The sequence below is a fragment of the Pseudophryne corroboree genome, chromosome 6 (assembly GCF_028390025.1).
Source record: "Pseudophryne corroboree isolate aPseCor3 chromosome 6, aPseCor3.hap2, whole genome shotgun sequence".
Classification (NCBI taxonomy): Eukaryota; Metazoa; Chordata; class Amphibia; order Anura; family Myobatrachidae; genus Pseudophryne; species Pseudophryne corroboree.
Window position 1 is genome coordinate 426,902,017 of NC_086449.1, and position 14,868 is coordinate 426,916,884.

The 14,868-nt window shown below is 44.9% G+C and overlaps 1 protein-coding gene across 2 annotated transcripts in view; it reads left to right on the forward strand.

Annotated features, from left to right (window-relative positions):
- The window catches only part of LHFPL3 (LHFPL tetraspan subfamily member 3), a 299,565-nt gene that overhangs the window by 50,323 nt on the left and 234,374 nt on the right, over nt 1-14,868 (forward strand). For both annotated transcript variants that reach the window (XM_063927015.1, XM_063927016.1), the window contains exon 2: nt 423-659. In XM_063927015.1, the coding sequence (XP_063783085.1) occupies nt 423-659 (237 nt within the window). The remainder of the gene's footprint in view (nt 1-422; nt 660-14,868) is intronic.

Sequence of the window (14,868 nt, forward strand, 5' to 3'; positions counted from 1 at the left end):
AGGAGTGTCACTATTCATCTCAGCGACCCCGAAACTATGGATTTTTACACGTCACTCCCACCCCTAGGGGTGCTAAGGGTGTATTACCCCCACAGTATTTTTTTCCAGATTGGAAGTCATATGTTAACCAAGTTTGGTGTAAATTGCTCCAGGCACTCCAGATTTATGCTGGAACACACACACACACACACACACACACACACACACTTTTATATATCTATGTGTGTGTGTGTGTGTGTGTGTGTGTGTGTGTGTGGATAGATAGATTGAATATTCCTGATTTTCTAGTAAAGCAATGTCTTTCTAGTCTGCTACTATGTATTTTTATCCAAGCTGCTTATTTGTTGGGTATGTGTTTATTTCATATTCTATGCAGTAACTGTGTGTGTGTTATGGTTTGTTTTTGTTTTTTTTCTCCTCAGCCGCCTGCCTTGTACTTGGTTGCATGATATTCCCGGATGGCTGGGATGCAGACGAAGTTAAACGTATGTGCGGTGAAAAGACGGACAAGTATTCTCTTGGTGCATGTTCGGTGCGTTGGGCTTATATTTTGGCAATTATTGGAATTTTGGATGCCCTTATACTATCTTTTCTGGCCTTTGTGCTTGGTAACAGATTGGACACCTTGATGGCGGAGCAACTCAAACTTGAAAGTAAAGGTAAATGTACATTTTATTATACACAGGTGGGGGTGGGGGGGGGGGGTAGCATTGCCAGAGCAAATGCAGAAATTTGCATATAACTTGCTTTAAACTGTTTGACACTTTGTTGGGTCTGTTAAGATGTCAATGTACTGTATGAAGAGATTTGCATATTTCTAGTTTAAGAAAACAAACCCGAATAAAGCATGTATTCTCCCAGAATGCACTTGTAGCACAGTTATTTGCATTGTTACCTCAGAGTATTAGGGCCATGAGTTAGTTTCCAATTTGAAATGTATCTGTGCATTTTGGTCTTCTGGGATCCCTCCATGTGTATCATCTATGCAGTCGCTACAATTAGGCCTCACTGTGGGCCTAATTCAGACCTGATCGTAGCAGCAAATTTGTTTGCAGATGGGCAAAACCATGGGGGTCATTCCGAGTTGTTCGCTCGTTATTTTTTTGTCGCAACGGAGCGATTAGTCGCTCATGCGCAATGTCCGCATTGCGACTGCGCCAAGTAAATTTGCTATGCTGTTAGGTATTTTACTCACGGCATTACAAGGTTTTTTCTTCGTTCTGGTGATCATAATGTGATTGACAGGAAGTGGGTGTTTCTGGGCGGAAACTGACCGTTTTATGGGTGTGTGCGAAAAAACGCTACAGTTTCTGGGAAAAACGCGGGAGTGGCTGGAGAAACGGAGGAGTGTCTGGCCGAACGCAGTGTGTGTTTGTAACGTCAAACCAGGAACGAAACTGACTGAACTGATCGCAGTTGCCGAGTAAGTGTGGAGCTACTCAGAAACTGCTAAGAAGTGTCTATTCGCAATTTTGCTAATCTTTCGTTCGCAATTTTGATAAACTAAGATTCACTCCCAGTAGGCGGCGGCTTAGCGTGTGCAAAGCTGCTAAAAGCAGCTTGCGAGCGAACAACTCGGAATGAGGGCCCATGTGCACTGAAGGGAGGGGTGGGGGGCAGATATAATGTGCAGAGTCAGATTTGGGTGTGGGGTGTTCCAGTATTTACCCTGCACAGAAAGAATATAACCCACCCAAATCTAACTCTCTCTGCACATGTTATATCTGCCCCCCTTCCCCTGCAGTGCATATGATTTTGCCCATCTGCTAACAAATTTGCTGCTACGATCAAGTCTGAATTAGGTCCTGTGTCCACAGCACACTGTACCGCATCCTCAAAGTGCTATTTGTAGTGACTTCAATATTGTTATATACAGTTTATGGACTGAAAACCTCGCTGTCAATGGTGATTCCCCTCACATGTAGCCAATTCTATAAAATCTATTAATAGACTTTATAGGCATGACAGCAGTACAAATATAATAGTTTAGCACATGAGCAGAAGGACATGCACACACACAAATAATCTCAACCTTATTTCTCTGTATACTTCTTTGCAAAGTTCAGGCTGCACCATCTTTATCCTGCATTGCAAAGAAGGTTGATTATGATTCAGTACATCAAATGGGTTCCCTTTGACATATTCCTGATGAAGCCCACATGGATGAAACCTGTAGGGTGATATACATTTTGCCAATAAGATTTTCTCTATCGTCCTTGTGGATGCTGGGGTTCCTGAAAGGACCATGGGGAATAGCGGCTCCGCAGGAGACAGGGCACAAAAAGTAAAGCTTTCCGATCAGGTGGTGTGCACTGGCTCCTCCCCCCATGACCCTCCTCCAGACTCCAGTTAGATTTTTGTGCCCGGCCGAGAAGGGTGCAATCTAGGTGGCTCTCCTAAAGAGCTGCTTAGAGAAAGTTTAGCTTAGGTTTTTTATTTTACAGTGAGTCCTGCTGGCAACAGGATCACTGCAACGAGGGACTTAGGGGAGAAGGAGTGAACTCACCTGCGTGCAGGATGGATTGGCTTCTTGGCTACTGGACATCAGCTCCAGAGGGACGATCACAGGTACAGCCTGGATGGTCACCGGAGCCGCGCCGCCGGCCCCCTTGCAGATGCTGAAGTAAGAAGAGGTCCAGAATCGGCGGCTGAAGACTCCTGCAGTCTTCTAAAGGTAGCGCACAGCACTGCAGCTGTGCGCCATTTTCCTCTCAGCACACTTCACACGGCAGTCACTGAGGGTGCAGGGCGCTGGGAGGGGGGCGCCCTGGGAGGCAAATGAAAACCTTTTTTGGCGAAAAATACCTCACATATAGCCCCCAGAGGCTATATGGAGATATTTAACCCCTACCAAGATTCACTAAATAGCGGGAGACGAGCCCGCCGAAAAAGGGGCGGGGCCTATCTCCTCAGCACACAGCGCCATTTTCTCTCACAGAAAGCCTGGAGAGAAGGCTCCCAGGCTCTCCCCTGCACTGCACTACAGAAACAGGGTTAAAACAGAGAGGGGGGGCACTGATTTTGGCGATATTGAGATATATATAAAGATGCTATAAGGGAAAACACTTATATAAGGTTGTCCCTATATAATTATAGCGTTTTTGGTGTGTGCTGGCAAACTCTCCCTCTGTCTCCCCAAAGGGCTAGTGTGGGTCCTGTCCTCTGTCAGAGCATTCCCGGTGTGTGTGCTGTGTGTCGGTACGTGTGTGTCGACATGTATGAGGACGATGTTGGTGAGGAGGCGGAGAAATTGCCTGTAATGGTGATGTCACTCTCTAGGGAGTCGACACCGGAATGGATGGCTTATTTAGGGAATTACGTGAGAATGTCAACACGCTGCAAGGTCGGTTGACGACGTGAGACGGCCGACAAACTATTAGTACCGGTCCAGGCGTCTCAGAAACACCGTCAGGGGCGTTAAAAACGCCCATTTACCTCAGTCGGTCGACACAGACACAGACACGGACACTGAATCCAGTGTCGACGGTGAATAAACAAACGTATTTCTCATTAGGGCCACACGTTAAGGGCAATGAAGGAGGTGTTGCATATTTCTGATACTACAAGTACCACAAAAAAAGGGTATTATGTGGGAGTGAAAAAACTACCTGTAGTTTTTCCTGAATCAGATAAAATAAAATGAAGTGTGTGATGATGCGTGGGGTTACCCCGATAGCAAATATTGGCGTTATACCCTTTCCCGCCAGAAATTAGGGCGCGTTGGGAAACACCCCTTAGGGTGATAAGGCGCTCACACGCTTATCAAGTGGCGTTACCGTCTCCAGATACGGCCGCCCTCAAGGAGCCAGCTGATAGGAAGCTGGAAAGATATCCTAAAAAGTATATACACACATACGGTGGTTATACTGCGACCAGCGATCGCCATCAGCCTGGAGATGCAGTGCTGGGTTGGCTTGGTCGGATTCCCTGACTGAAAATATTTTATTCATATAGAGCATTTAATAGGATGCATTCTATATATATGTACGTGAGATGCACAGAGGGATATTTGCTCTCTGGCATCAAGATAAGTACGTTGTCCATATCACCCAGAAGATGTCATGGACACGACAGTGGTCAGGTGATACAGATCCCATACGGCACATGGAAGTATTGCCGTATAAAGGGAAGGAGTTAGTTGGGGTCGGTCCATCGGACCTGGGGACCACGGCAACAGCTGGGAAATCCAACCTTTTTACCCCAAGTTACATCTCAGCTGAAAAAGACACCGTCTTTTCAGCCTCAATCCTTCCTTTCCCATGAGGGCATGCAGGCAAAAGGCCAGTCATATCTGCCCAGACATAGAGGTAAGGGAAGTAGACTGCAGCAGGCAGCCCCTTCCCAGGAAAAGAAGCCCTCCACCGCGTCTGCCAAGTCCTCAGCATGACGCTGGGGCCATGCAAGCGGACTCAAGGTGGGGGGGTAGTCTCAAGAGTCTCAGCGCGCAGTGGGATCACTCGCAGGTTGACCCCTAGATAGTACAAGTATTATCCCAGGGGTACAGATTGGAGAGTCGAGACATCTTCTCCTCGCAGGTTTCTGAAGTCTGCTTTACCAACGGCTCCCTCCGACAGGGAGGCAGCATTGGAAAAAATTCACAAGCTGTATATCCAGCAGGTGATAATCAAAGTACCCCTCCTACAACAAGGAAAAGGGTATTATTTTTCCACACTATATTGTGGTACTGAAGCCAGACGGCTTGGTGAGACATAGTCTAAACTGAAATCTTTGAACACTTACATAAAAGGTTCAAATCGAGATGGAGTCACTCAGAGCAGTGATAGCGAACCGGAAAAAAGGGGACTATATGGTGTCCCTGGACATCAAGGATTACCTCCATGTCCAAATTTGCCCTTCTCAACAAGGGTACCTCTGGTTCGTGGTACAGAACTGTCAATATCAGTTTCAGACGATGCCGTTTGAATTATCCACGGCACCCCGGGCCTTTTACCAAGGTAATGGCCGAAAAGATGTTTCTTCAAAGAAAAAAGGCATCTAAATTATCCCTTACTTGGACGATATCCTGAAAAGGGCAAGTTCCAGAGAACAGTTGGAGGTCGGAAGAGCACTATCTAAAGTAGTTCTACGACAGCACGACTGGATTCTAAATATTCCAAGAATCGCAGCTGTTTTCCGACGATACGTCTGCTGTTCCTAGGAATGATTCTGGGCATAGTCCAGAAAAAGGTGTTCCTCCGGGAGGAAAAAGCCAAGGAGTTATTCGACCTAGTCAGAAACCTCCTAAAACCAGGCCAAGTATCAGTGCATCAATGCACAGGAGTCCTGGGAAAAATTGTGGCTTCTTACGAAGCGATTCCATTCGGCAGATCTCAGGGGATTTGCTGGACGAATGGTCCGGATCGCATTTTCAGATGCATCAGCGGATAATCCTGTCTCCAAGGACAAGGGTGTCTCTTCTGTGGGGGCTGCAGAGTGCTCATCTTTTAGAGGGCAGCACACTCAGCATTCAGGACTGTGTTCTGGGGACCACGGATACCAGCCTGAGAGGCTGGGGAGTAGTCACACAGGGAAAAAATTTCCAAGGAAGTGTGGTCAAGTCTGGAGACTTCTCTCCACATGAATATACTGGAGCTAAGGGCAATTTACAATGCTCTGAGCCTAGGAAGACTCCTGCTTCAAAGTCAACCGGTGCTGATCCAGTAGGACATCATCATGGCGGTCGCCCACGTTATCAGACGGGGCGACACAAGAAGCAGGAGGGCAATGACAGCAAGGATTCTTCGCTGGGCGGAAAATCATGTGATAACACTGTCAGCAGTGTTCATTCCGGGAGTGGGCAACTGGGAAGATTTCCTCAGCATAAATGAATTCCACCCGGAAAAGTGGAAACTTAATCTGGAAGTTTCCACATGATTGTAAACCGTTGGGAAAGACCAAAGGTGGTTATGATGGCGTCCCACCTGAAGCGCCAGGTCAAGAGACACTCAGGCAATAGCTGGGACGCTCTGGTAACACCGTCGGTGTACCAGTCGGTGTATGTGTTCCATCCTCTGCTTTTCATACCCAATGTATTGAAAATGATAGGAAGGAGAGGAGTAAGAACTATACTCGTGGCTCCGGTTTGGCCAAGAAGGACTTGGTTCCCGGAACTTCAAGAGATACTAAGAAGGGTCTTGATTCGGCAAGAACCGTGTCTGTTCCGGGACTTACCGCAGCTGCGTTGACGCCAAGGCGGGTGAACGCCGGATCCTAAGGGAAAGAGGCATTCCGGAAGAGGTCATCCCTACCCTGGTCAGAGCCAGGAAGGAGGTGACCGCACAACATTATCACCACTTAGGTGAAAATATGTGCCAGGGTGTGAGTCCAAGAAGGCTCCACGGAAGAATTTCAACTAGGTTAATTTCTACATTTCCTGCAAACAGGAGTGTCTATGGGTCTCAAATTGGGTCCATTAAGGTTCAAATTTCGGCCTGTTGATTTTCTTCCAGAAAGAAATTGGCTTCAGTTCCTGAAGTCCAGAAGTTGTTAAGGGAGTACTGCATATACAGCCCCTTTGATGTCTCCAGTGGCACTGGGCGATCTCAACGTAGTTTTGGGATTCCTAAAAAATCACATTGGTTTAAACAACTCAAATCTGTGGATTTGATATATCTCACATGGAAAATGACCATGCTGTTGGTCCTGGCCTCGGCCAGGCGAGTGTCAGAATTGGCGGCTTTATCTCACAAAGCCATATCTGATTGTCCATTCGGACAGAGCAAAGCTGCGGACTCGTCCCCAGTTTCTCCTTAAGGTGGTGTCAGCGTTTCACCTGAACCAGCTTATTGTGGTACCTGCGGCTACTAGGGACTTGGAGGACTCCAAGTTGCTGGATGTTATCAGGGCCCTGAAAATATAGTTTCCAGGTTGGCTGGAGTCAGGAAATCTGACTTGCTGTTTATCCTGTATGCACCCAACAATGCTGGGTGCTTCTGCTTCTAAGCAGTCGATTGCTCGTGGGATTGGTAGCACAATTCAACTTGCACATTCTGTGGCAGGCCTGCCACAGTCTAAATCTGTTAAGGCCCATTCCACAAGGAAGGTGGGCTCATCTTGGGCGGCTGCCCGAGGGGTCTCGGCATTACAACTTTGCCGAGCAGCTAGCCAGCTACGTGGTCGGGGGAGAACACGTTTGTAAAATTCTACAAATTTGATACCCTGACAAAAGAGGACCTGGAGTTCTCTCATTCGGTGCTGCAGAGTCATCCGCACTCTCCCGCCCGTTTGGGAGCTTTGGTATAATCCCCATGGTCCTTTCAGGAACCCCAGCATCCACAAGGACGATAGAGAAAATAAGAATTTACTTACCGATAATTCTATTTCTCGGAGTCCGTAGTGGATGCTGGGCGCCCATCCCAAGTGCGGATTATCTGCAATACTTGTACATAGTTATTGCTAACTAAATCGGGTTATTGTTGTTGTGAGCCATCTTTTCAGAGGCTCCGCTGTTATCATACTGTTAACTGGGTTCAGATCACAGGTTGTACAGTGTGATTGGTGTGGCTGGTATGAGTCTTACCCGGGATTCAAAATTCCTCCCTTATTGTGTACGCTCGTCCGGGCACAGTACCTAACTGGAGTCTGGAGGAGGGTCATGGGGGGAGGAGCCAGTGCACACCACCTGATCGGAAAGCTTTACTTTTTGTGCCCTGTCTCCTGCGGAGCCGCTATTCCCCATGGTCCTTTCAGGAACCCCAGCATCCACTACGGACTCCGAGAAATAGAATTATCGGTAAGTAAATTCTTATTATAACAAACTCATTTGAGAACATCTCCTGGGAGTGGATTAACCAGATTACCCATATGCAGATCACAGCTAAATTGTATAGCTTCTTATTGACTAGATGCATAACAAAGCTGGCAATCCATTACCGGCAGAGGACCATAGGATCACGGTTAAAATGAACAAGGCGAGCCGTTATCGGATTTAGGGGGTCATTCAGATCCGATCACTGCTGTGCGTTTTCGCTCAGCAGCGATTGGGTATGAACTGCGCATGCGTATGCACCGCAATGCGCAGGCGCGAGGTACCCCCAGCTACGGGGAGTGCAGGACAGCGAAGGGATGGCCGAAGAAAGTGATCGCACCGGCGATCGCAAGAAGATTAACAGGAAGAGGTTGTTTGTGGGTTTCAACTGACAGTTTCCTAGGAGTGTCCGGAGAAACGCAGGCGTGTCCAGCCGTTTGAAGGAAGGATTCCTGACGTCAGCTCCGGCCCGGATCATCGCAGCGGCTGAGTAAGTTCTGAGCTGTGCAGAGACTGCACAAACTTTTCTCTGCATAAGCGATCGCTCTCCTGCACAGCGTTTACCCCCTCCCCTGTAGGCGGCGATTACCTGGTCACAGCAGTGCAAAAATCCGCCTGCGTGCGACCAGGTCGAAATGACACTTTGTTACCAGCAAGACCAGCACTATGTAATAGCCTTTAAAGGTGAAGGATGTTGCAGTATTAGATATATCGATATCTTACAGATGTATGCAATGAAAGTATTCCTTGAAAATTATGTAAGTGTTTTTTTATCTGGTAAATTTCAGGAGGTCATTATGGTACAGATGTGTCCACTTATATCTAACCTTCCTGTACGTTGAACAGCACTTCTATTCACGCCATGCCGTAGAGTTACTCTGTAGCATCCAGCGTCTTTACGTACTATTTCCATTAAAATGCGTCTTATTCACAAAATGAGGCAAAAAGGACGTACAAGCAGTTTATGCTGGTTAAAATGATATGCGGCATGCCTATAATCTTGTGTACGACCTTGGCTGTATTGACCTATGTAACGCTAAGTTAGTGTTTTCCTAGAAACCACTGTAATGTACCATTTTGTATGCAGATACAGCCGCATATGCATAGAGACTATAAGCATGCCGCAAATCATTTTAATCAAGAGTATGCTTATGCGTCCTATTCACATAGCGATACAAATAACAGGAACTGTTGTCCTTGAGGACAGAGTTTGGGAACCACTTGATTAGATAAGTGTGTGTGTATTTATAATCTCTCTCTCTCTCTCTCTCTCTCTCTCTCTCTCTCTCTCTCTCTCTCTCTCTCTCTCTCTCTCTCTCTCTCTCTCTCTCTCTCTCTCTCTCTCTCTCTCTCTCATGTTAGGCCATCTCAAAGTAACTAATGTTACATTGAAATGTAACTAATGTTACATGTAACAATTGATTAAAAGTAACAGACCTTGTTACAATTTAATTTTACGCATCTTTATGTAGTTTATGTAAATGGCAATTTTTTTTTCTTTTGTACAGCACTAATTATGATTATGTTGGTATATTTATTTAAATGAAATACCATGAGTTTCAACTGTGTTTAATATTTATTATATAGATGTTCTTGTAACTAATGTTACACACACGTAACTAATGTTGCATATGGAAAATATAATACAGGAAAAATTGTTGCCTTTATAATATAATAAGAATAAACTCACTTCTGCTTGGTAAATTAGAGAAGTAATGTTTCTTTTTTTTTTTGAAAATTAAGTTTTTATTGGTTTTTGTAATAAGAAGAACAAACGCAATAACAATAGACAGATTGCAGATCAACATACATAGAGATGGGGTGTCAATAAGACATAGTAACATTATGGGCCATAGTGATCCTATCCATCAAATATAAAAAAACAGAAACAGCAATACAATTATATAGAGAACAAGAAGAAAAACAGAGGAAAGCGAGGAAACAAGAAAAGAAAGAATAAGAAGCAGGAGCAAGGAAAAAAGGGGAGGGGGGTGAGTGTCGGCCAGGCAAGGTCGGTCACATTATAGAGTCCAGTCACATATATGGATATTGGATCAGATGGTTGTCAATGGTGGTTCAGCATTAAAGTGAAATGTTCATGGCGTCCAAGTGCATATAAAAGTAATTGACGTATCGTGAAGGGCATCTGTGATGCGTTCCAGTTTGTATGTGGACCATATAGCGTTGATCGTAGCGGGGAGAGTAGGAGGAGAGGCGGATTTCCAATTCGCCGCAATTTGCCATTTGGCTGTATTTAAAATGTGTTTAATTAGTCTTAGTAGATGGTTAGAAATGTCAGGGATAGGACGCAAAAGTAGAGAATAAAAGGGCGAGTCGGGAACAACTACACCTGTGATTTCCAAAATTAGCTTATGAATCCGGTGCCAGTAGCGGCGGACGAGCCCACAGGACCACCAAACATGCAGCATGGTTCCCCGTTGCCCACAAAGTCTCCAACATCTATCAGGGCAGGAAGGGTAGATAGTCTGTAGTCTAGACGGCACTAAGTACCATCGGTCATAGATTTTATAAGAGTTTTCCTTGATACGAACTGACAAGGAACTCCTAGCAATTTCCTGCTGATGTCAGCCCATTCCTCGACGGTTAACGTTTCCCCGATATCTCGTTCCCAAGCTAATTCATGAGCCTCTTTTGCGGGGGTATTGTGTGAAAGTAAGATTTGGTAAATAGCGGATAGCAAACCCTTTGTAGAGCACAAGAAAAGGATGAACAACCTGCGCTTAAAGGTGCAGAAAAGAATAAAAAAAAAAATAAAAAAAATATATATATATATATGTATAGAAGTCGTCCGGCGGCACTCACGGCAATAAAGACAAATAAGCAGCTCCAATCAGCCAACGTTTCAATGTTATTTCAACATTTTCGTCAGGGCATAATACATTAACAAACATCACATACCTTTATACCATCACTGATCCGTCCATTCCTCCCGCCGTCCGCGCGCCACGCTCGATAAAGTGACGTCATCACGGTGCGCCCGGACACCAAGTAGGTACGGAGGGACCAGAGCACCAAAATTGTACAAAGTGCTAAAATAAAAAAGACAAACAATAATGTTACACACATTCAACAAGATACACTGTAGCTGCCTGCCTGTAATGCATAATAACACTAATGTTAGCAATGCATAATAACAGAAGAGATTTCATCAATATTTGCAAAATAGAAATCTGTCATAAAAACGATGTTCAATAGGCACAACTGACGCCAAAAGATACACATATACATCATAAATACGGTTGCAAGAACACATTTTTTATAAAAAACATGACAAACCTAACTGTTCGTTTAACCCACGGGGGGACAGAGTATCCAATAGGAAAATCCACTTGGATTCTGCCTGTAACAAACGCAGACCCCGATCTCCCCCACGTTTTAACGGGGGGATATGATCTATTATCCGGTGGCGTAAAGTCGCTAGAGAATGGCGGGCTTCTACAAAGTGTCTGGGGACCGGTAAATCACTTTTCCCTGACAATAATGCGGCCCTTATCGATGAACGGTGGTTCGCCATGCGTTCCTTAAAAGTACTCTCAGTTTTGCCCACGTAGTGCAACCCACATGGGCAACTGAGAAGATAAATCACAAATTTCGTACTACACGTGACTCTGTGACGAATGTTAAACTTTTTACCGGTATAGGGGTGATGAAAAGAATCGCCTGCTATCATGTGGCTGCACGTAGTGCAGCCTAGGCATTTGAAGCAGCCTTTACGCTGTTGATTCAAAAATGATCTATTCTGTGTATCTACAGAAGATGGAAATTGAATATCAGATTTTACCACATAATCACGGATATTTCTACCCCTCTTGTAGGCTGGCATTATCCTTTGATCACGTAATTTAGAGAGAGCGGGGTCAGATTGAATGACCGGCCAGAATGCTTTAGTCACCCTATTAATTTTGGTGCTTGCAGTATTGAATTTGCTAACCCAAACAAACTTTGACTGACTGTTTCTGGCCACTGGCAACAAGGAATCCGATCTGGAAATTTTAAGGACCCGATTCTTGGTGCGTGCTAACTCTCTAGGACAATATCCCCTGTTCTTAAACTTACTGACCATCTCATCGAGAGCACTTTCAAGTTGTGTTTCATCATTGATGATTCTACGAACCCGAAGCATCTGTGAAAAAGGGAGACCTCTTTTGAGAGGTTCTGGGTGATGGCTACTAGCTAGTAGTATATTATTCCTATCTGTCGATTTACAGAATAACTGAGTTCGGATCTTATTATCAATGACGCTGATATTAACGTCTAAAAAGTTCACACTAGATGTACTCATAGTATAGGTGAATTTCACTGGCGAATCGGTCTCATTGTGAGTTTTAATCAACAATTCCAGTTGCTCTCCTGGACCAGTCCACAAGAGCAATAAGTCATCAATGTATCTAAGATACAACAATACATTTGACTTGACCTCCTCTTTTGAGAAAAATAGTTCTTCTTCTACACCAAACATAAAGCAATTAGCCAGTGATGGAGACACATTACTCCCCATGGCGCAGCCCTGTCGCTGCACATAATACGCATTGTTGAGCATGAAATAATTGCGTTCTAACGTCAAACGCAATAGTCGAATGAATAGTTCAACACAAGGCCCTTTATATAGGGGATGATTATCAATCACCTTTTGTACAGCAATCAGGCCTGCGTCATGAGGAATACACGTATAAAGGCTCTTAACATCTATGGTCACCAAAAGACAGCCCAGAGGAACTGTCTGAATTTCTGCCAATCTAGTCAAGAGTGAAGTAGTATCCTTTAAATAATAATCATGGGTCTGCACACATGGTTGTAGAAAGAAATCAAGGTACATAGAGATTTTTTGAAATAATGATCCCCTCGCAGATATGATAGGACGAGCTGGAGGGGCATATCTGTCTTTATGTATCTTGGGAATCGAATACAACAGTGGCACAATCGGATATGATACCTTCAAAGCATCACACACATCAACCGAAATATCGCCATCAAGAACAGCTTTGTGCAAAATAGTATCTAATTCTTTCTTATATGATGACGTGGGATCAGACCCCAGGACACAATAGGTGGAATGGTCATTAAGTTGACGATTCAATTCTAACACATAGTCTGCTGTGTTTTGCACGACTATGGCTCCACCCTTGTCCGCCGGTCTGAACACCACGTCATCATATTTGCTAAGAGACATTAATGCCTGCCATTCCTCCTTAGATAAATTACTGAACTGATTTTTAGAAGGAGTCGACATGCCATCAATACTCATGTCAATAGTACGACAAAAGGATTTAATGGCGGCATTTGTTGAACCAGGATCAAAAACTGATTTTTTTATGCAAAAAACTGGGTAATGGGTCACTGGTCACAGTCACTTTATCAGATGAATTGAAATATTCTTTAAGACGTAGTTGTCTACTCAATTTGTAACGTTCGATTTTCCATCCAAACGGTTCGAACCGCTGTGTAGGGACAAAGTTCAAACCTCTAGACAGTACCTTGTTTTCATTCGGAGTGAGAACTCGATCAGAAATGTTGATGATCAGCTCCTCTTCTGTACTGGAGGACGTCCTCCGCCACGACCTCTGGTTTTGGCCCCCCCTCCTCGTGTACCTCCGCTTGGGTCGGAAATCTGGGCTCTTGTCCGAACCCCTAAAGGGTGACGACCTGAGATGTTGCCACGCTCATTTTCGCTAGCCGAGGCTGTACCATCTGTAGACGTGTCGGTATCGAATTGGCCCCTATTGTACCGATTGGACATCCGCTTTCTGGGGGCTCTTGAATAGGGGGTGGTGCCTGATATCCAGGGATATACCTGTTTCTTGGCGTAATCTTGGTTCACCTTCTCCAATTTCAGGCGTTTGTATTGCACCAGGTCCTTGCGATATTTGTCGACCTGTGTCGATAACTGTTCCAGCCAATTGGAGGTAGTATCAGCCAATAACGTAGGTTTGTGGGTGGTTTCAAACTCCTCTATTTGGGACCTGATAGTCATTAACTCTTTCGTCACCTCCTCTATCACCAACAAGATGAGATCATAGGAACACTTATTTAAAATGGCTATCCATTTCTTGCAGAAAGTGGCATTAAGCCTGCCAATAGTTGGAATGTTCCTTATCCTGAAACCACGTGGTATTTTACCATCCCGATGGTAATCAGACAGTGTCACCCCATGATAGTAATAATCTTGTTCACGCTTTTTGAGCTTCAATAGCTCTCTATACAAATTAATGTTCTCAATGTTGCCTCCAGTCACTGACAAATTATCCTTAAAACGGATGTTAATAGCGTCATTATCTGAATAACTGAAAGTCTCTCCTGGGGTTAAATCAAACCCAGCCAGTAATGCATCTGTATCGATGTCGGCAGCAGTCGACATTCTGACAGGGATAAGGCAAACCACAGTGCTGGAATGTGTGTAGGAAATCACACGTGCACACCCAATCTATTGTCCCAGTGTGTAGCAATGGGTGCTGCAGCAAACACCCAATACAACCTGATGCTGGTAAAATATTACGGAGGGTGCCTTCAAAAGCGGTTCATCCAAAGATCAAACGCTGAAATAGTAACACAGTCAAGCGGCACTCCTTCCCCAATGAAATAAACATTAACAGCCGGTGCCCTCCATAAAGAACCTGCACGGTTCCCCACACATGTACAGAAGTCGTCCGGCGGCACTCACGGCAATAAAGACAAATAAGCAGCTCCAATCAGCCAACGTTTCAATGTTATTTCAACATTTTCGTCAGGGCATAATACATTAACAAACATCACATACCTTTATACCATCACTGATCCGTCCATTCCTCCCGCCGTCCGCGCGCCACGCTCGATAAAGTGACGTCATCACGGTGCGCCCGGACACCAAGTAGGTACGGAGGGACCAGAGCACCAAAATTGTACAAGTGTCTTTTGGTGACCATAGATGTTAAGAGCCTTTATACGTGTATTCCTCATGACGCAGGCCTGATTGCTGTACAAAAGGTGATTGATAATCATCCCCTATATAAAGGGCCTTGTGTTGAACTATTCATTCGACTATTGCGTTTGACGTTAGAACGCAATTATTTCATGTTCAACAATGCGTATTATGTGCAGCGACAGGGCTGCGCCATGGGGAGTAA